Here is a 23,388-nt window from a genome sequence, read left to right on the forward strand (position 1 = left end):
GAACATCGTGGATGTCATTTATAGATTGGAGTGGTGATACCGACAGAGGCGGGCATTGGCCCGCGGCAACTGAAACTGCTGTTCACACCGGAGCTTTATTTTTCGCACAGAAACGTTTGTTTTTGCGGCACGAATGAATGTCTCGCGTTTCTTAGGTTTGCGAGACGAGTTTATTCAAAAGTTCTGTACGCAGTGCGGCTGGCCTTTTCGACATAGGACATTGTCTCTGCATCGATGTTTAATGATGCATGGTAGTACACAAAAGACCATTTGAGTTTTTGATATTCAACTTTAAGCGTTCGAAGTCAACCGTACTTATATCGTGGTAGAAACAGTTCTCTACTTTTCTTCTGATTTCAGGCGATAAACAAGTTCGATGCCGAGAGTGAACTTGAATGCTTGTGCTATGTATTTCAGTCTGATGGTCTCAGCACAGTCACGCATTTCATTCTAAACATTCGTGCTCCATCACAGACAGGTTTTTTCGATTTTCGACCTATATATTGTCACGTACACGGTGACTAAGGATACCAATGATAGCAGGGGGTAGCCCAGACACAAGAACACAGCAGCACAGACGCAAACGTGTAAGCGACACTTTGTCGTCCTCTTCAACTTCGTCCTCCTTTTTCACCTCAGTCATGCGCCACCTGGCAACGCTAGGTGGCATTACCCCCTCCCTCCGGAAAAAAATGAGAAGGGCCGGTAAAAATGGTGTGAAAAGCAAGAGAGTGGTCACAGCGGGTGGCCATACGCTATCGGTGGTAGTACGGCTTCAGTCGCACAATGTGCACAATGTCCGAGCTGTGCTTTCGACGTTTTGGTTGTGTGGCACCGTCTGGGATAACTTCATAACTAAGGTCACTCACACGGCGCAACACTTTGTACGGCCCGAAGTAGCGGGAAAGGAGTTTCTCTGACAAGCCTGGACGGCGAACTGGTGTCCATACCCAGACTTGATCTCCAGGCTTGTAGTCAACCTGGCGGTGCCGGAGGTTGTAACGGTGCGCGTCACTGGTCTGCTGCTGCCCAATGTGCACACGGGCGAGCTGGCGGGCTTCCTCAGCGCGGATGGCATATTGCTGGGCATCTGAGGATAGCTGGTCATCATCTGGGCACGGGAGCATGGAATCGAGCATGCTCTGAACTTCGCGTCCGTAAACAAGTCGAAATGGTGTGAAGCGCGTTGTCTCTTGTAAGGCTGTATTATACGCAAATGTAACGTACGGCAGCACCTCGTCCCAGGTCTTGTGCTGCACATCGACGTACATTGCCAACATGTCCGCAATCGTCTTGTTCAATCTTTCTGTAAGGCCATTGCTTTGTGGATGGTACGCTGTGGTTTTGCGATGGGTCGTGCAACTCAGCTCAAATATGCGGTCGATCAGCTGTGATGTGAAAGCTGTCCCTCTGTCGGTAATGACGTAGGAAGGGGCGCCATGCCGCAAGACTATGTTGTGCATGAAAAACTCTGCTACTTCGGAAGCTGTGGCATGAGGGATTGCCTTTGTCTCAGCGTATCGAGTCAGGTAGTCAGTAGCGACTACTATCCATTTGTTTCCGGCCTGCGACAAAGGGAAAGGGCCAAGGAGATCCATTCCAATTTGGTCGAACGGAATGCGGGGTACTTTAACGGGCTTGAGAAATCCGGCAGGCTTCTGGGGCGGTGTTTTACGGCGCTGGCATTCGCGACAGCTTCGTACATAGCGTTTCACTGCTGCGGAAAGTCCTGGCCAGTAATACATGTTGCGGACGCGAGCAAGCGTCCGTGAGTAACCCAAATGACCAGACGTTGGTTCATCATGGCAAGCAAGGAGAATATCCTCACGGAGCTCGCATGGCACTACCAGAAGGTAAGTTCTGTCTTGGCTCTGGGAGTTTCTTTTATACAATACGCCTTGCCGTATGCAGAAGGAACCAAGGTGCCGAGATAGGTGTCGAGGCAGAATCGTATCACGCCCTTCCAGATAATCGATGAGTGGAAGGATGTCTGGATCAGCTCTTTGTCGATCCCTGAGCTCAGATGCGCTGAGGGCTCCTAGAAAACCGCTATCGTCATCGGCTGTAGTATCGCCAGTGTCAACGGGTGCTCGTGACAGCGTGTCGGCGTCTTCGTGTTTGCGGCCGGACTTGTAAACAATGGTTATGTCAAACTCCTGAAGACGTAAACTCCAGCGTGCAAGTCGTCCAGATGGGTCTCGCAGATTTGCCAGCCAGCACAAACAATGATGGTCGGTGACGACTTTAAATGGCCGGCCGTAAAGATAGGGACGAAACTTCATAGTAGCCCATACGACCGCCAGGCATTCCTTTTCTGAGGTGGAATAGTTCATTTCGGCACGAGAGAGAGTGCGGCTGGCATAGGCTATTACTCGCTCAAACCCGTCTTGATGCTGAACAAGGACCGCGCCAAGACCGATACTACTGGCGTCAGTGTGTATCTCAGTGTCAGCCGCTTCATCGAAGTGCGCCAGAACAGGGGATGTTTGAAGGCGCTCACGAAGCAAAGAGAAGGCCATCTGCTGCTCAGAGTTCCACACAAAGGAGGTGTCCTTCCTTGTAAGGCGCGTCAGAGGTTCTGCGATCTGAGAAAAGTCCGCAATGAAACGCCGATAATATGCGCACAGGCCGAGGAAGCGCTGAACAGCCTTCTTATTAGCTGGAACGGGAAATCGTGCGACGGCAGCAGTCTTATCGGGATCCGGGCGCACCCCATCAGCGCTTACAACATGGCCGAGGAACTTGAGTTCTGTATACCCGAAGTGGCATTTCTGGGTCTTCAGCGTGAGATCAGCAGAACGGAGGGCTTCCAGGACAGCTCGAAGGCGTTCGAGGTGTTGATCAAATGTTTCGGAAAAAACAACTACATCGTCCAAGTACACAAGACAGATCTGCCACTTGAGGCCAGTGAGGACGGTGTCCATCATCCTTTGGAATGTAGCTGGGGCAGAGCACAATCCAAATGGAAGTACTTTGAATTCATATAGGCCATCTGGAGTGACAAATGCGGTTTTTTCTCGGTCTCTTTCGTCTACTTCGATTTGCCAATAGCCGCTTTTTAAATCAATAGATGAAAAATACTTCGCACGTCGCAATCTGTCGAGTGAGTCATCGATGCGCGGCAACGGGTATACATCTTTCTTTGTCACATTATTCAATTTTCGATAGTCGACGCAAAATCGAAGAGTGCCGTCTTTCTTTTTGACAAGGACAACTGGTGAAGACCACGGACTTTGTGAAGGCTGCACAACACCATCATCCAGCATCTCCTGAACTTGCGTCTGGATCACTTCTCGTTCTTTGGCAGACACACGATAAGGCTGCTGTCGTATTGGGCGAGCGTCGTCATAAGTAATGATGCGATGCTGTGTAATGGGCGTTTGACGAACCTTCGAGGAAGAAGCAAAGCAGTGCTTGAAGTCTAGCAGCAGTTGTTCTAAAGCCCGCCGTTTCTCCTTTGACAAGTGACAGTTAATGTCGATGTTGTCAAGAGATGGCTCGTTAGTTTCTACTGCCGTGGATGCAAAACAGACCGGATCGTGCGCAACATGGTCAGCAAAAGCGATAGCAGTCCCCGGGAACAAGTGTCGGTACTCATTAGAAAAATTTGTGACAAGGAGTGCAGCCCGGCCATTGTGAAACGACAATAAACTTCGAGGAGCGCAAATGCCATGAGCAAGCAGGAGTGTATGGTTCGCCTCCGCTACAGCATCACCGGTACGGAAATCGTCACAGGTAACTTCCACAAGAGCACTGCTTCGCGGCGGCAGCGAGACGCTCTCAGCGGAAACACGAAGTGCGTTATTGCAAGGACTGCTACTATCTTGTTCGGTAGACTGTCCCATCGAAAACGTGACGAGTCTATTTCGCAGGTCGATAACTGCTCCGTACTCCCGCAGAAAGTCAATGCCGAGGATAAGGTCACGGGAGCAGTCACTTAAAACAACGCAACTAACGACGAACGTACGTCCGTTAATCTGAATGCGAGCCGTGCACATCCCCTTTGGAGTAACTATATGACCGCCGGCGGTTCGAAGGCACACACCTGGCCAAGCAGTGAGCACCTTCTTCAAAACAGTCGCCATGCGACCACTCAAAATTGAATAATCGGCACCGGTGTCCACTAAAGCATTGACCGTAGTGCGACCGTCTAAAATAACCGGAAGGTCCAGAGAAACGCTTTTTGCTTCCCTAGGTGACGGTACCAGCAGCTCGCGGTCGGATCGAAGCGGCGGCGACGGGAGGTCTTCAACGCAGCGACTACCAGCGGCCTCGCCCCCGAAGGTCGCTGTTTTCAGTTTTCCCGACCAGGGCTAGACGAGCGGCCTTGGTCCTCTCGCGAGGAACCGTGAGTGAACGAGGAGGAGCGCCTTGGCGAAGGGGAGCGGGGCTGACGCTGCGAACGAGATGAACGCTGCTCCGCCAGGTACTCCTCAATAACTCGGGGCCGTTGACCAAACCGGGGAGGAGGCGAGTCGATGCGGAAGCCGTGGAGACCGAGGCGTCGGTACGGACAATCCCGGTAGAGATGTCCTGGTTCACCGCAGTGGAAGCAAAGCGGACGGCGGTCAGGCGTGCGCCAAATGTCGGCTTTGCGTCGGGGCAGCGGGCGATTGTCGAAGTTCTGCACTGGCTGCACCGAGGGCAGCGGAACTGTAGGTGACGCGAGAATGGGCGGTGGTGAAGGGGGAGCCTGACTCTGCAGAACTTCCGCATATGTGGGACGATTGTCGGTCCCCGACAGCAATGGCGGGCTCGAAACTACAGGCGAAAGAGGGCTCTTGAGTGCCTGCCGCACCTCCTCCCGCACTATAGCAGAAACGGAAGATGGCGATTGCTGCAGAGGGCTCCAGAACTTGCTTAGTTCTTCGCGCACGACGCTGCGAATCAGTTCGCGCAATGCATCGGGATGCCGCTCTGAAGATGCAAATGATTCCGCGGTTGTGCGTGTATGAAAAGGTCGGTCATAAGCCACGGCACGTTGGTGTAGCACCTTTTCCATTGTGGTGGCCTCCGCAAGGAATCCGTTTACAGTCGAGGGTGGGTTTCGCACAAGGCCTGCGAACAACTGCTCTTTCAAACCCTGCATCAAGTGCCTGACCTTTTTGTCCTCGGACATGGCGGGATCGGCTCGCCTGAAGAGGCGCGTCATGTCCTCGACGTATGCTTGGACACTCTCATTCGGCCTTTGGATGCGAGAGTGAATGGCACGTTCTGCATGCTCGCGACGATCTGCGCTAGTGTAAGCCTCGAGCAGTTGACGACGGAATTCCCGCCACGAAGTTAAAGCTTGCTCTCGGTTCTCGTACCAGATACGGGCGCCGTCCTCAAGGCTGAAGTAGACGTTCCTTAGTTTGGCAGCATCGTCCCACTGGTTGAATGCAGCGACACGTTCAAACTGAAGGAACCAATCCTCCACATCCTCAAAGAGGTCCCCATGGAAAGTCTTCGGTACCCGAGGGGCCTGCAAGGTGTAGTTACAGGCCGGTGCGAGGCCCGTCACCTGCTGCGCAGGAGCACTAGATGTCATGGCGGCGGGTGCTGGCTGAAACTCCGGAGACAGTCCCTGGAGCCGTCGACTGGAGCGATGCACGGGGGTGTCCAATGGTACAGGGCTGGCGCGACGTCTTGTAGATGGAGATTCTTGCATAGGCGATCGTTTTACCCAGCAGCTCCACCAGAATGTCACGTACATGGTGACTAAGGATACCAATGATAGCAGGGGGTAGCCCAGACACAAGAACACAGCAGCACAGACGCAAACGTGTAAGCGACACTTTGTCGTCCTCTTCAACTTCGTCCTCCTTTTTCACCTCAGTCATGCGCCACCTGGCAACGCTAGGTGGCAATATAGTTCCACGTGCCCGGGATTCAGTGCGTAATCCATACAGTAACAGATCACACGCAATAAACCGCAATAAAATTTTAAATTCATGCATGAGCGCTCGTGCTTCAAAGGAAGATTACTTCCCATATGGTGGCCGTGAATGCTGATGAATGAACTGCCGCCATAAGTCGGACGCCGCTGTCCAATTAGAACCGTTGTGGGATTAGGCGGCAGTCGTTTGAGACGCAGGGCGTGCTCAGCACAGCCCGAGATTAAAGGCAGGCATCTAAAAAAATAATGCAAGTAGCTGTGAGCAGTACGCTAACTTAGACAAAGATGGTGCTGCCTTCGGAACATTGTCAGGTCAGGAAGAATGTGTGACAAAGGGACTGAAGAACGCGGAATATTTCTTGCTCATATCTTGTTGGGAAGAACCCATGGTGGCTACACTTCAATGGTGACGATGATGGAGAAAGTGATAGCAGTTGTTGTTTTTTTCGCTTTTTCTTTGTGCGAAGAGATACAGCTAGAGATGGATACGTCAAGTGGTGGCTACCTTTCGGGGGCACGAGCCTTCTTTAGGTCAACACGTCTGGAGTGCGCGTTCTTGTCAGCCGGCAGTAAGGAGCACGGCACACGGTTCACTAATCAAACACGTCCGTGAGCCACATCACATGACCAAGGGAGTTTTACGAGTACACGGATACGTTTTTGTTTGTTTGTAAAATGCGGATGACAACGTCAACAACGGCCTCGAAACACGCCAGAACGTGAATCGCACAGAGATTGGTGGCATCGTTCGTGCTTCTTTATGCGTTTTTTTTTTTTCTGTTTGAGAGGGCTAAGATCTGCTGGCTTACAGAGATCGCTCTAGGAGTTAGCCTACTCGGTACTTGTTAGGTGCACTGTACTACTTGCTCTTTGATTCACGTCTGTCAACTTACTTTCATTCATTACTCCAAATAATGCTTTGGGACATACCTCTACATCAACCGCTGCCGAACTTGTAGCCATTCGGGAATCTATTCGCTATATATGTGGGGAACCACCTCAAAAATGGTGTATATTCACGGACTCGAAGACTGCATTACAAATTTTGGAAAACTTCTTACGCCACACTGTCTATCAGTCCCTGGCACTAAACATTATGGAGCTCATCACATCTGCCCGGCTGCAAGGCCACATGATAATGTTTCAATGGATTCCTGCCCACTGCGGCCTCCATGGGAATGAGCAGGCCGATGTTGAAGCGAAAAGCGCACTCATCAATGGCTTCCAAACAGCTGTGCCTTTTTCAAGGGCGGATACGACGTGTCTTCAAAAGAGTTATATGAATATTGCTACAGCAGCTTACTGGGTTCAACCAGACGCCCGACACATCCGTCTAAGAAGGCTCGATCGAACATTTAAATTTAATGTTCCGCGTGATATGCCGCGTCATCAGACATGCTTGATACATCGACTTCGTTTAAACGTGGCTTTCACGCGCAAGTACTTACATTTAATTGGACAGATGGACTCACCGGAATGTTCAACTTGTGGCATCCCAGAGACTGTGGACCATGTATTATTGGTGTGCCCAGAGTATGCGAACGAAATAAATGTGCTAGCTGCTTCCTTGAAGCGTTTGGACAAGAGGCCTCTGTCGGAGGAACTGCTGCTGGGCGCTTGGCAGGACAAGGGGAAGGGCGTCCAGGCAGTGCGCGCTCTTTGCCGTTATTTGAGCGCCAGCGGACTTGATTCACGTTTGTAAAGCAAGCTGCTGTGTCTGTATATATATTTCATATGCCTTCTCCCACATCGTCACCCATCATGACCTTTCTTCTCTCCTTCCCCTTTCCCAGTGTAGAGTAGCAGGCCAGATTTGAATTATTCGGGCCAACCTCTCTGCCTTTTCCTTTCAATAAATCCATCTATCTACCATTCCGTCAGTCAAAGCTTTCACAGAACTCTTTATAACGTCGACCTTTTCTACTAGTGGTTTAACAGGCAAGCAACATCGTAAGGACATTGAGTTGGAAGCGATCTGAGCGCCCAGTTCCCTGATGCCTTGTCATGATCTTTTATTATTATTTTGTTTTGCATCACCGCCGCAATCCGTGATCTCTTACCTTGGACGGTGAAATGAATTCTGCTGTTCAGTCGTTAGGAAACCAACATTCTCAATAAAACTCGACGCTCCTGATGCGTAAGATGCTTGAACCTGCAGCTTGACGGTAGGTGGTCTCACTGTCGTATTTGCTTGTATACAGATAGTGCGAAACAGGCGGACTGGAACCGTGCTACTAGCAGAGGTGGCTTATCAACTGACGTGCCTACGGTACTTGAGCAAAAGTCACGTATTCTTCGCGAGAACGCATGAGGCAACCTCATTGAGGACATCCATTACGCACCTCGACATCGAGCGACGCGGCGGAGATTGTGCTACAGGCTTCGGCACTCGAAGTGTGCGTATCTCAGCGCCGACAATGGGACGCACGAGGCATAGTTGCCAAGACTGCATGGGCGCTGCGTACTTTGAGCAGGAGCAATGTTGGTATAGTGCTTGATTGTCTCGCTTTTTGTACCGACGGAAACAATAAAAAAATTACGAGGGCGCTTAGCGGTTAAAGTAGTGAAAGGCGAAAGCCTGAGAGTCGCATTCTGCTACGCAGCTGGCACTAATTAATTAAGCAGTTAGTCATTAATCAATTAGTCGTTAGGTAGTGAAATAATAGTTTACTTAATTGCTTAATTAATTGGCTATTAGTTATGCAAATAAACATGTCATAATTAGTAATATCTGTTTAGATAATTAGTCATTAATTCATTAATTAATCATTTATTGGCATATGGTCATAGAAGGCACGCATTCGCGCGTATTGTGATGGTGCTGTGATTGGTCGAGACCTCTATGACGTCATTCCGCCTCGGCCAATCAGAGCCGCCGCAAAAGCGGGACACATTTTGTCCACGACAGCATGAGCCATTAAAGGCTTTCGCTTTATTATCAGAAATCGTTGTTGTACAGGGCGTACAAAGAGAATTATCCTACTAGACGTTTCGTTCGGTCATGAGGAGGCTTTTTGTGGAGGTCCGGGTGGAGTTCTAAGGAGCAAAAAAAAAAAAAAAAAAAAAAAAAGAAAATAGTGGAATCCCAAATCTGGTCCTGTCATCTGCGGACAATACTTTCACTGGGGCGCTAGCACATAAACATACCAATCTCGCCGGAAGAAGCACTGTTCAGATACTGAAGTAAAACTTGTTGCTGGGCGAGTATTTTCGATCAAAAATAGGTTAGCGCGAAACAAGACGGACACGAGGGAGGAAGACAGAACGACCCGCTACTGGCCACTGATTCTTTTATTGACACTGTTCAGGTAACTGTTCAGATGAGCCAGGATTTCACCTTCGTTCTGTAGCACACCACTCCGGTTCCCTAAAATAGGCCTGCTCAGTATCTGTACGTTAAGCAGCTGAGCAGATCATGACAGACAACACACCTGCCCCGGGTACTTTTTTCTTTTTGCCATGGCACTCAATGCATCAAAAGAATGCGGGTCTCGTACGTACGCTTGTTGTACCTTGCACGTGATTTCTTTTTTAGTGCAAAAACATTCGAAATCTTCGTTGTTATGGATATGTCACATATATATGGTATTAATCAACGTGGAAATAGTCTCAATCTCTTTTCGTCGTGCCGTATGCATACCCTGACTGCCTGTTAATCATGGATCTGTCTTGAAATATTCTCAGTACAGGTAATTCCTGGAATTTTAAAGGCGGTGGCTGCACATTATATGTTAAGCGTGTCCCGTCAAGAAATACGTTTGCTATAGCATTGTTGCTCTGTCATGAGAAATTACTAAACATGTTGTCACGAGGGAAATTTTATTAGCAAATGGCTTGAGTGACAAACTACAGACTGACTGTGGACGTCCTTTGTTTTAATGGACAGAACGGCAACATCACACCCTGCATATATAACGAACTTTTTCTATTCTTTCTCACTCCCCTATGTCTTCTTACGTGTAGCGTTGCTATGCATTTATTCACTGGCCAACATACATGCTTTTCCTTTTCTCTGCCTATCTCTCTCTGTCCCTCTCGCTCTGTTTCCGGGACATGCTGAGTAGACTTCATTTCCTTGACACCCTCCGGTCAGGTGGTCGAGCTCGTGGGTACTTTGGACGGCAGACCCAAACACTCGTACGAGACAGTGATAGATTCGCACATATCTTATTCTCGAATTTTGTTAATTACCTTCTTTTCTTATAAATTTTATTTTAATACCTTCTTATCATCATTGTAGGGTTCGGTGTAAGAGGGCACGGAAGCCTACCATGATGCTCCTCTGGTTAACGTTCTTAACTTGCATTTTAACTGGGAACGCTCAGACTAGTCGTGCTTGTATTTATACCCTATGTGCAGACAAACCTAACTAATTAGCTGATATATTTCTATAAGCGCCTACCCTATTCTTGAGCCGTAGAGAAAGGGCGTCCTCTGCGGCACCTCACTACTTTACTGCTTGCATTTGGAAGTGAAACTGGTACTTTGTTACTGACCTCATAGCTTGCCGATACTGCGTTTTGAGTTAGCAGACTAAATCACGCATTGTTTTCATTGCTGTGAGAATGGAAAACAAAGATTATTACACTTTGCGCACTAGAAAAAGTAAGTCTGTCTCTGCGCAGTGCCACCAGATACCGGCTTGCGTTTAATACACGTTTTGCAGTGTGCGATCTTATTGGGGCCACATAAAGTTCAACCCCATCTCTGCCATCAACGCCCATCAACTGTTTACGTAACCCTTGCGATATTCTCGGTTACCGGCTTTGAAGTTTACGCAAGTCCACGAGCAGAGCTTTCTGTAAATGTCGCCACTCATCCAATAAAGCATGCTCCGCGGTGTTTCGCAGAGACAATCCGAGAAAAACTTCACCCATTTGAGATAAATCACGACAGTGTTGCGTAGGATATACTGCTTTCAGTTCCAGAAACGACGACTGCAAGCGTGTTAGAAGATTATACAAGAGGGCTTTCCAAATTGAAAATTTGCATTACCCAGGAGGAGAAAATGGACTCCACAGAGTGCGAGGGTATGTGATGTGGAGCTCGACCCTCATCCGTACCGGTCAACACTGGTCCCTGAAATAAGCAACACGCGATGGCGCTGCTGAAGCCTGGCTGGGCCAATTGAGGATGCAAATTAGGCTTGCTCATTGTAATACACTAGAATTACAAAACATTTCTGGGCAGTCCGTTTATTTCCCATTGAACCATGATTTGATGAAGAGAAACCGTGGACATCCTAAGCAGATTGTGGAACTATGAAAATTATCAAAGGTGGCGTATTTTTAAGACTCCGTGAAACGTATGGGATTACCAGTCGGAGGCGCCACTAATAGAAACTTGTGCGACATATGTGTTCTGAAGCCAGTATTGTCCCCAAAAGGTTCGCTATTCGTTGGGTGCTTCCTGATTGCGCAAGCTTCTCGTTTAGTTTTACATGTTGCCACGCACATTCTATTCTCTCGAAAATATTGCCGGTCCAACGATACAAATGTTTAAATTGAAGACTTCCTATAGACAGCACGGCAAACAAATTATATAATCGTGCGTAGTCGCAGACAACCAACGCAGCTTACACACCATGGAGGAAGGAGCCCCGCCGGGGTGGCGCAGTGGTTACGGAGCTCGACTACTGTTCCCAATGTCGTGGGATCAAATCCCGGCCTCGGCGGCAGCTTTTCGATGGAGGCGAAAAGCAAGGCGCCCGTGTGGTGTGCGATGTCAGTGCACGTTAAAGAATCACAGGTGTTCGAAATTTCCGGAGTCCTCCACTACGGCATCTCTCGTAGCCTGAGTCGCTTTGGGACGTTAAACCCCATAAACAAACACCATTGAGGAAGGAAGACAGGAGAGGCCACGACGTTAGAATTTTTGAATTCGGAAGTGAAGACTTCGTCAAACGCAAGTCTTCCACCTAGGCCACGTATTACTAGCGTTATTGCGCATGCGCCTTGAGCGCGAAGGGCGAGCGGATGAGCGGCAAACGTACGCATGCTGAGACGCGCAAAGGTCAATCAAGGTCAATTTTTCTGGGTCTTCTGGGACAGAAGTACAAATTACTGACTTCTTGCTTATCGTCAGCAGACGCTGCTTCTATGGGCGAAAGCTTAGTCCACTTGAAAACATGGTCCGAACAGATGTACTGCGTGTCAGATGGTTTTTCCACGTGTCGCACGTGCACACCTGTCGCGCTGACTTCCCATTCCTCTGTAATCAGCCACCCTGAACAATAGGCCGACGGTGATCGCTGCAGTCGCGTGAATGTGCCGGTAGTGCCCGATGTTGACACTTTCGTATCTGATTGCCGTTCGCCGCTAGTGCGGCTGTGACAATTCTGTAGCAGTGACATTTCGAGAAATGTGATGCGCGGAAAGTCTGTGCATGCCTTGGCCCATTAAGTTGACCAACGTGAATGCGCATATTTGTATCGGGTGATCGAAGAACTGGGAGATTTACAGCCTTTGTCTACTTCTAAGGCGTGTGGTGACGCCCCTTTAGCATTGGTACAAGTCCCTCATATAGGAGAGGGTATAGAAATAAAACCTTCTGATCTTCAAGGGATCTGGAACACTGGGTATGCATTGAGAGCCATACAATGTGGCTGAAACGCAAACCGCCTTAGCTCTTGTACGAGCCGATTCCGCTCGGCATTCCTCCACCTGGAAGACATGATTTGAAAGCATTGGTATCTAACGCGTGATTCGAGGACTGTTGAGGATAACAACAGCCAAGTTGTAACAGAGTTGACGTACTAGATTAAGGACGCGCAGAAGTTATGGATCCGACTCGCCTATTCAAGAACTAATCCCTGCGCTGCGTCCATTCACAACAGAAGGGTATGTTCCTTACGTCCCGTTTATTGTTCTGTCCCTTTCATTCCGTTTATTGCAGAGCGCCGGCAGGAGTCACCTAGAATTACAGAAAGGCATGCGTCGTCGTCACTGCTTCGCCTTTTTCTCTTCTAGGAAAGTGACGCACGCTTATGATTAACTAAGGAGTCATTTGATCAGTTCTTCAGTCCACGTTTATTTAACACTGTGATTGCGAAGTGCTCAGTTATTAGTTGCTAGTTTCAATCAAACGCTTGCGGTAGACTCGGAACTATTAAGTACTTCTTACTCTCACTCAGTGCCTTATATTCTTTTAACCGTCTACTGAGCCTTTTTACAAATGCCGTTTCTTCGTCCATAGTTTTTGCCCCCTGATTAGTAACAAGCCTTTTACAAAGGTCCAAACAATCGGGCTTCATTGTGACGTTTTTGCTTGCACCTATATTTGTTTCACTTTTTTTTTTTTTTTGCTGTGGAAACACTTAAGTCATGGTAACTTCTGACGTCATAAAATTGCAGTTTGCCCGTGGCCTTCTCGCTGTGTATTGATGACCGCGCAGAGACGCGCAGTTGGGATTTGGTTCAGTTTGGAAGAACTCAGTGAAATTTATTCCACAGTGGAACTGATTTCAACAGATGTTTGGTTTGGGCTAGTTGGCAGCAATTTCTTGAAAACATAGCGCAAAATATAGACACGGATGACGCAGATGTAGACGGAGCAGGCGCTAACTTGCATCTTTCTTTTAAAGCCCCACATCGAATACATAGCTGTTGCCACTATCAGTCGGTGAGCGTGCGCAAAGAAGTGGAAAATCAAGATGACACCAGGCGGAAAAAGAGATTGACATTTTCAGGATTAAGTGCCGGGGGTCACACAAAAAAAGGAACAAGCTTTGTCAAACGAATAACTTTTAAAGTCGTTTATCCTAATGGTTGTCTTAAATTATCAAAACCCAATAATTATCACGGTTAAACCAAGGAAGCAAACAAGAATGAGGGTGAAGGGAAAAAGGGAAAGATGAGAGGGGCGTACAAGGCGGCGCAGTTCACGTCATAAGATGCAAACTATACCGAGTAAAAGAAAAAAAATGGAGAGATATAATAAAAATAAATCTGGAGTGTACAAGGTTTCATACTAAGATAAACATATGGTGAAGAGGTAAAAGATTACAAAGGGGAGGATGAACCATTATGATGAAAGCATGACGAGCGTAGCAAGAGCTAAAAAAAAAAAACAAAAATAAAAAACATCAGGAGGTGTAAATTTACACCTAGTGTACAACTAGGAACTATAAAAATATATGCAATACATAGAAATATAAAAATAGAAAATAAAATAATAAATAAAAATTTAAGAAGTAAAAAAAAACGAAGGTAGGAAGAAAAAAAAAAAAACGGAAGCGTTGAAAAAGCATAAGAAAGAGAGAGAAAGACAGGGCAAAATCTAAAAACAGGAGTGTACAAGGCTCCAAAGTAAAACAATCATGTTTAATCAAATCGCAGGTTAGCGCCTGTCCCGTCTACGTCGTCCGTGCTTGTATTTGCGCTATGTTTTCAAGGAACTGATTGCGTCCATTTTAAACAGCCATGATAATAATTTGTTGCTAATTTATTCTGTGATTGCTGTTCATATGTTTTGCCTGTTTTCCGACGCTTTCCCAGTTTGATGAAAAGAGGCCACAAACTTTACAATCTATTCTTTCATGCTTAATTGCAGTCGAAGTCCTTCAGTGAGAAAGTTCAGCCTGAGGTCAACGCATCACCCGCCGTCAAGTTTGGCTGGATACAGGGTGTACTGGTGAGTCGCTCCATTTGTATGCATACTGAGCTTTTCAACTTTTTTCTTGCTTCATTGGAAAGCTCCTTACCCAAATTAATGAATACCCAGCTATGGAGCTAAGATACACAGTAGAACCATTTAAATATTAATTTTTACTTATGATAGTCTCGTTAACTCTATGCAGTTCTATGAACACACTGATTGCCGCGCTGCTTAAATCGCGTGCGGGACGTGTCATTAACTAAGATACAAATTTTGTTAAAACTATGAGAGTACAAAAATAACTTGAAGTAGAATGAAATGAATAAATTAAATAAATCTGCTGAAATACACCGCAGATACTAACAACCGTTTTTGCTTCTAGCAGCGTTGATGCAAGTATGGCGGCGTCTTTTGTTATGCGGTTTTTTGCTTTCAACGCATTTTAAAAGCGAATCAGGGAAGATTAATGACTAAAGGTCGCTGTAATTTATTCAAAGAGAAAATGTAGGTGGCCTTAAGTTGACGCGAACACAAATACCTGTCTGTATGACGCTTTGGCAGAATATAAAATGTATTATATTCACTTCCGACGCTCCAAACAGAAGAAATGTGAGTAGTAACAAAAAGGCACTGTGACGCAACCATCTGTTAAAGCCTGATTCCCTGATTAACTTAAAGTATAAATTCCTGGTTAAGCCGCAAGTTCTTCCCTCGATACTGTCACGAAGAGATAAGATCTACCAGAATATACCAACATTTTTATACTCGTCTCCGGCAGTAGACTGTCTCTTTAATCTGAATAGTGATTGCTTGGTCACTGCGCGCGTTCCACGTTTGTATTCTCAAATAGACAGGGATATCATCTTTAAAAGGTATGATACGAAGAAAGCCAACAGCCAGCAGCTCCATGGAGATTATAGGGGAATAAAAAAAAAAAAGAGTAATTTTCTGTGCTGATGCGAAATTAATCGTGCAATTATGGCTGAATGATAGTTGATGAGATAGTAAAAGAAAAGACAACTACCTTTTTGTTGTGGGATCTGAACTCTCACTACCTTAGAATGTCACGTCCGGGGCTTTACCAACGGAGTTGCGGTGACGGCGGTCAGACCTTATGCTTTCGTAGGCATTTAGGTTGCGTGTAACCTAGCCTTGAGTGTTCGCCTCTGCCATAGCGGCGAATGTAGTGCGTTTTGTATCACTGCGAGCGGCACGTATAAGTTCACCGAGCGGGGAGAGCTGTGCGACAACTCTTATTCTGCATGTGGCATGAAGACTTCCAGAAGGTGGGGCTTGTGACCACTGTTGTGTAAAAATACGGTAGAGTATCGTCATCGATATTCGGGGGTCGTGGTTTCGGATCCCCCCAGCCGAAGAGGCTCTCTTATTAACGGTGTTTCGAGGCTAAAGTAAATGCCCATTTTCCCACCTACGCCCTCTTTAGCGTCGCTGTTGGCTCCTTTTATATGTACATCATAACGAACCCTTCATTCCTTGCCCTTGTCTCCTCAACAGCTTAACGAAGGTCGCTGTTCTGGCAGTTTCGACGCCATAGATAACATACGTTGATTATCGCACAGAACCCGCTTTACCCACTCGATCACGTTTAGCATGACACTGATGGCCATAAAGAATATACTACGACCGCCGCTATGGAGAACTGAGGACGTGGCTGAATCTCAATATTAGGTTGCACGTAACATAAGTGCCTAAAAGAGTGGACAGTTATACTGACACCGCTGTAGCTCAGTTGGTAGAGCATCGGATAAGAAATTTGGAGGTGTGGGTTCTGATCTCATTAGAAGAAGCTAACTGTTTTTCTTCTACTTTCTGAACAGTTTTCTTTCAGTCATTAAATGATTACACGATTGGTGCCCATCATCAGTACAGGCACTACCTTCTTAGATGATATTCATGATGTTACTTCATAGGTATGTCATGACGAGTTCTTGTCTCTCCATTTTCTCCTATTGTATGCTCAATAATTAAGAGATAAAAGATGTGCAGGAGGTACGCTGTGGGGTATTTTTGTACATTATTTTCTCTGCATTTTCCGCTAAGCCGAATTTTTTTTTTCCTGCTCGCGTCGGCATGACTCGACGTTACATTAATGCAAACTTTTGATCAGGTGCGATGTCTACTCAACATATGGGGTGTGATGCTCTTTCTTCGGCTCTCCTGGGTCGTAGGACAAGCTGGAATTGGTGAGTTGACCCAGAAATTCCTTTGTTTTGTTACGAAGCAAAGAACCAGAGACTATTCGAATGATATGCCTAGAAACGAAGCATAGTGTCTCGTCATTCCCATGTAGAAATTGATCTAAGCCTCGAAGTAAATTTACGTGCAAGTGCCTGCAAACTACAACCTGCCTGTTCAAGAGAACTTGAAAACCCCTGCTCTGCGACCGCTCTTAAAAGCGTCGTATGTGCTGGTAGTTGTTTTCGTAGTTAACGCAGCATTTAAATTGTTCGAGTTAGAAGTAAATATTCAGGTTGCTAATACCTTGAATGAAATGGCTTATTAAAGGAAAACCCTAATATGCGACGCTCTGTTGCCAAAAACTGAGCACACAATGTTATCGCAAGAACTGAAGCTAGAATATGTTGGTGGTAGTGGTTGTGATAATGATCAATGAAAGGACAAATGGTGATAAGGAAATTGGTGAAAACAAATTTAGTGAAAGGAATCAGTGATAGTGAAATTATTGATACGAAAATCAGTAATAAAGGTATTAGTCATAAGGAAGTAGTGATAAGGATGCTTTCACATTTCTCCAATGCAGGTTAGCGTAGTGATCTTTTTACGCAACGAATTTTACTTCGCCTGCTTTAAAAACGGTCATGTATATAGTGAATTTCCTAATTCTCCATTCATGTAGTACACCTCATGACGAGAATCTCCGTCTACGAATGGCTTTCACGAATTTCGTTTCTAAAAAAACAAGCGAGTAAAAAAAAAAAAAGTGCTGGACACGCTGTTACCCATTCTCACTCACCTTTGGAGAGCGATTGACGAGAGTGTGGCTTTAATCTTCCTGCTCTTTTTCCCTTTGCATTCTTGCCAAAAGATACGAGTCGCGCACTTCATCTCACACGTAGCCTTGTTCCCTTGTTAGCCTCGTTAATTCAGCAGAGAAGCACTGCTAAAATATTGTTGCGAAGAAGATCTGCAGTGGCGCGAGAGGAGCCCTCGCGCTAGATCAGACATTAAATCATCGTTCATCCTGTCACCATGTTGTGCCGTCTCTTTGCTTGTCACCACGTAACATTTTGGTTGGAGGTGCGGCGTATGTCATGCCCATCCTCACCTTGGAGCATCGAGCGAATCACCCAAGCACCATCGTGTTCATCGCCATTGTGGTAGCAAGCGCATAATTCTCTATCTTTTCTTGTACATCTATACCATCACGTCACCATCGACTTCAACGAAACGATCGGGACGATCGCTCGGTGGCCCCGGGAAGTGTTGCGAAGAAGATCGGTAGTGGCGCGAGAGGCCCTCGCGCTAGGCCAGACATTAAATCATCGTTCATCCTGTCACCAAACTCACCATGTTGTGCCGTCTCTTTGCTTGTCGCCACGTAACGATATGCCCATGCTTGAACGTGACTGCGGCTGTTTCCTTGCTTCAATGTGCCGTCGGCCTGGGGAGGCAAAATGCATTTCAAGGAAATGAGCTTTTTATTCACATCTGTCTAGATTGTTCAGGACGTCACCGGCCGGCTACTAAAAACGAACTATATGCTCTGCAAGCGGCGACGAAAAGCCCAAATCGATAGCCATTTGACAAACGAAGTCACCAGAGTGAGTTTTACGCGACGCTTTAGAAAGGAACATTGTTTCCGCCCCACAGGAGAAAAGGGAATGCCATAAATATAGCTGCAACAAATATTGCAAAAATGAACACATCGTAAACGTAACTATGCTAGCCGAATTTTCGAAATCCGAGCAGCTCTTAATGGACCGTGCTGAGCCATAGCCTGCACGGGCCTGTTTTTGCATTTAGTGCAGAAATCGGGCCTGTCAGCGACAGGCCTGCACAATGCCCATTGTTATTCGCTTCCACATCTTTCTTGATTTCATAGCCGTCTTTTCTGCCTTTTTTTCTCATCGTGCTAAGAGGAGTGGCGCATGTTGATGATGGTGGGCATAAAATGTGATCCGTTTGTGGTTGGTTTCGTCGCCGTTGCAGGCCCAGGAGCCATTCAACGATAACGTTCCGCAACAAAGGAAAACTTTAGTTTGGCATAAGTGCCTCCAGTGTAGTCGTTCGTGCTGGTTTATTCTACTGTGCCATCGCTCATGCTTAACTTTCTCTGGGGCGAATATTGCAGGTCTTGCCATCGCCATCATATTGCTAGCCTCTGCCGTCACCATGCTGACAACGCTTTCCATGTCGGCCATTTGCACAAACGGAGAGGTGAGAGGAGGTATGTAATCTCAGGTATGCTTTAGCTGGTTACAGCCGGTTTGACAAATAACTCGATGACTAGTTTAATTTCTTTCCAGAAGCAGAAAATCAACTCGTTTGTTTTTGTTAACAAATAGTCTTAATAAGCACTCGATAGTCTGTTAGCAAGTACGGACTGCAATTCCTGCGCAAAAATATAGAGCATCGTTCCCAAAATCACACGTAGTACAGACGACGCTCAGTTTACGAACTAGATGACGTATTCTGCTCCAGTCTTCGACCTTTGAGCGACTCATGAGAGAAAAAATGTTCAAAAAAAAAAATAGCCCCCCCCCCCCCCCCTTTCACTTTTTTTTTTATATTTCGATCCACGTTGAAAAATATAGCTGAGGTTGATTAAGCTTGTGGACAAACGAAGGACAAACCTACGCTGAATTGCAGTCACAAGTAATCGCTAGTCTGTTTCACTTTGCGTCCACATTTTTGCAGCGGTGGTTGGCTCTTCCTGGACAGGCATATAAATTCTGAGCATTCTTTTTCGGACGGGGAAAAAGCAGCCGCGCAAGCGGGTGGGCTCCATGCCTAACCCGATAGACTCAAATCCCTACCCAGCAATGCGCACTAAAAGCTCCCTTGGCAGAGCGATGATGCACTATGTACGCGTCAAAATAAAACATGACAGCAGGCTTACGTTATATGAAGCAACGTCAGCGCCGGTGTTTGACGATACGAAAGGGCTCCGACCACACGAGATATTTCTAACCAAAGTAGCCTACACACCACACATACTTGACAAATGGTTTCTCGGCAGACACGAAGCACTCAAACAGAACACGTGCACCCACTCAGAAACAGTGTGCAGCAGGCCTAAAACACTTATATGGCAATGCGCATATTTTTCACGAGGAGGAAACAAAATTACTCATATTCTGCACGACGACATGCCCACCCTAGCAGATCAGATATCATTAAGCACCGCAATACAACTTGACATTGTCATTATGGTAGTGAGAGCGGCCTACTTCGAGTAGTGTAAGAGAGGTCGACTTACAACGCGCAGAATGGCAAGCAAGGAGAAACAGCTTGAAGAACCGCGAGGAAGCGAGAAGCTACATTCCGATCCCTCCTAATTCCTTAATTACCCAAACAGAGAGCCATCCCTTCAATATGTTCTGTGCTTCCGGCTGCATTACAGGGGAGCCTTAACGATTCGAGCACAGATAAAGAGGGAAATGCAGAGAGAGAGAGAGAAAGAGCGACAAAGAGGCAGAGAGAGAGAGAGAGACTGGTGGTCTGCTCATCGTTAAATACAAAGGGGAGAAGCCATTTTGAAGTGTTTTCGTGCTTAATTTATCGCAAGCATCTGAAAACAAAGTAATCCCCACGCTCTACCAATGTGCTCGATAATATATGTCACATAAAACAGCTCACAGCGAAGCGAAGCCTCGTCATTTGTACCCCATTTACCAATATTTTTCGGTGAACCACTATCTTGCAGTCCACTTGACGTTGACGACAAACGTATCCGTTATGAATACACCCGACGGGCTGATTCGACGGAGACTTCGATAAATAAATGATGTAAAAATAAATTTCTCAAATAAATGTCTTTCTAATACAAATTTAGAAGCAACGCGAGGTTGTTGATTTAGACACCTACGGGTACAAAGAAGTACCCGTAGGTGAAGTCATGCTGGTATTCGCTACTACAGTTTATTTACGTTGTCTGCTCAAAGGTCGCGATTGCTTGTTATTGTTTACGGTGTAACTTCTGAAATGCTAACGATACATTTTTTTGCTAAATTACGCGCCTACCACGACTTCTCTTCTGTTGCGTGACGCAGGCGGGACGTACTACATGATATCTCGGAGTCTTGGTCCGGAGTTCGGCGGGGCTATTGGGCTGATTTTTTCCCTGGCAAACGCCGTGGCGGTTGCCATGTACGTTGTCGGATTTGCAGAAACTGTACAAGCCGTACTGAAGGTAAGCAGCCCGGGTGGGTCGAATGTTTTTGTACTTCTTGCTTACCAGAACTTATTCAAGAAGTAATGATGTTACAAACATCGGATTCATTTCCAGGAAATAAGAGTAGACTTTACATATTTCAGCGTGATGGTACATTTAGTCAATTTTTTTCTTTTTGCTATAGGTGAACACTTCACCCTTGCCCTTTCATTACATCTCTTCTTTTTATGCGTGTATTTATCCTTGTTTTATTTCTGAATGGCGTATCATACATTCTTGTGTGAAGGCGTCAATTTTTTTTGTTTATTAAAGTTCATTATTTTTATTTCACATAAGTAAACCAACCATCGCAGTAAGCCAAGTTGTGAGTTGTGCGAAAATAGTTCTCCCGTATAATCTACAATTCGAAACAGTCGCTTGTTAAGTAACCGCTTCTATGCCCCTACGCAGTACTTGTATTAGGCTTCTAACTCCTCTTTAATAGCAGGTGCTAAGTATAAGGGCGGTAGCATTAGTATGCGGCACTCACCAATTACAGCGGAGTTTTTATTCTTGTTTTCTCCGGAAACTTGCAGAGGCAAGAGCAGGTGATCGTAGACGGAGCTATGAACGACATCCGTATCATCAGTTGCGCCACGGTGGTCGCGCTTCTCTGCATTGCTCTAATTGGAACTGAGTGGGAGTCCAAGGTGAGTGGATATTCCTTTGTCAAAGTACACCGAAATGTGGGGAGCGTTTTTGTAGCATCATCAGCAATAGCAGCAGCCTATTGCAATAATCGCGTGTACCCAGTGATTGTACCATGAAAAACCATAGCTTGCAAATATTACATTTGATTTTATTAGATTTGATAACAACACCATTTTTATCTGTTTGCTAATAAAGTTATGAGAACAGATTAATCGCAGAGTAATGACTTACTCTCAAGAGTCACTTGGACTGCTAGAAGATCAAATCAGTCGATATTGTCGACCATAAACCCTGACTGCTCATTGGAGGGTCAAATTCTAAAGTTAAAGCTCAGCTACTTTGATCATCTGATGAGAAGAGATGAGTCGCTGGAGAAAGATTTGATGTTGGGAAAGGTTGAGGGTCGCCGGAGAAGGGGTAGGCAGCAAACGCGATGGTTAGATGGCATCCTCGAGGCACTGCAGATGAAGTTATGTGATGTTAGGAAGATAGTGAGAGACCGGAAAGCGTGGCGTGAAATGGTCCATAGGGTCACGAAGAGTCGGACACGACTGAACGACTGAACTGAACAGCATGACTATGACAGAGGGACAGGTGACGATGGCAGCGCACCGACAGCAGGACATTGAATGGAGCCTTCACGAGGACATCGTGAGAATTTTCCCAACGTGAGAAATAAATCAAGAGCAGAATAGTCGCAAAGTGAAAAGGAAAGTAGATGTTGGCCCAGTAGCCAACTGCGAGCTTGGCGGAGTCGTAGCGGCCAGATTGATCGCACAGGAGAACGACCTTCCAGCAGCTTTCATACGTTTCGTTTGTTTATGCGCACTCAATTGCGTCGTCCTTGCCTCCGCACCCGCACGATTCAACTTCATCTTTCATTTTTATGACTGTACAACGCGAGAGACTTCTCGCCTCGGGCATCCCGAGGACATTCGAGCGCTCGGAGCACGGCTATTGACCCGACTCTCTCTGACGCTTTGAGCAGCAGGCAGGATGAAAAAAAAAAATAAACATCACGGAGTCTCAATCGCTCTGAAGCATCACCGCGATATAAGGTTGACAGTCGGCACACGTATTAGTAGCCTCATTTACTCAATAAAGGCACTTCCGTGCTAGTATCCCTGCACGTCAGAGTTCCTACATTCTCAGCGCGCCAGCATGGTATGCAAGGTACGGACTGAAGTCGGAAGAGGAAAGTATTATATGCCATTGAATAAATGCTCCCTGATAGTAATGTCAGCGACTTGGTCTGCCCGTCAAAATTTCCACATTGCTATTTTGCATTTGATTGTCTATGATTGTCTTCATCCTTTATGTGAGCTTTTCTGAGACTTTAATGATTCTTTGAAGTGCAAAACGCTGAACAGAATGTTAAGTTCGTTCCCTTTTGGTTATCTTTCGCATGACTCTTCTTTGCACCGGTGACCAGGCTCAAATCGTGCTACTGATGATCCTTCTGGCGGCCATGATAGACTTCGTCGTCGGATCATTCTTCCAGCCATCCACGGACCTTATGGCCAAGGGCTTCGTTGGCTACTCTGGTGGGTCGCATGAGAGAAAGGCGGCGTGTCTGTTTTTGGTACTCCTAACAAAATAAATCTACAACGCGCGCGGTGAGAGGTCACTGAACGAGCTTAAGAAAAAAAGAAACGAGCTATATACTGTGCAGACAAGCGTATGAGTGAGAACGCAAAAAGTTTTACTATTGCTTAGCAGAGTCGTTTTTATTGGGAAATTTTGAAAAGTGAGTGTGTTTCAATCATTCATGACGTCTTGACACGTTAAGAGCACACTAGCACAAGTCTCAGCCGAACGTTTCGTCATCTTATTTGACTTGTTTGCTATC

At 46.3% G+C, this 23,388-nt stretch overlaps 1 protein-coding gene across 1 annotated transcript in view; it reads left to right on the forward strand.

Annotated features, from left to right (window-relative positions):
* Positions 1–23,388, forward strand: part of LOC146198344 (solute carrier family 12 member 2-like) — an 85,174-nt gene that overhangs the window by 37,659 nt on the left and 24,127 nt on the right. The window contains exons 2-7 of the mRNA XM_084593791.1: positions 14,429–14,509; positions 16,602–16,677; positions 18,807–18,902; positions 20,728–20,867; positions 21,425–21,538; positions 22,972–23,083. Coding sequence (XP_084449917.1) covers positions 14,429–14,509; positions 16,602–16,677; positions 18,807–18,902; positions 20,728–20,867; positions 21,425–21,538; positions 22,972–23,083 — 619 coding nt within the window. The remainder of the gene's footprint in view (positions 1–14,428; positions 14,510–16,601; positions 16,678–18,806; positions 18,903–20,727; positions 20,868–21,424; positions 21,539–22,971; positions 23,084–23,388) is intronic.

This window comes from Amblyomma maculatum, chromosome 2 (genome assembly GCF_055883805.1).
Source record: "Amblyomma maculatum isolate TAMU_Amacu chromosome 2, ASM5588380v1, whole genome shotgun sequence".
NCBI lineage: Eukaryota > Metazoa > Arthropoda > Arachnida > Ixodida > Ixodidae > Amblyomma > Amblyomma maculatum.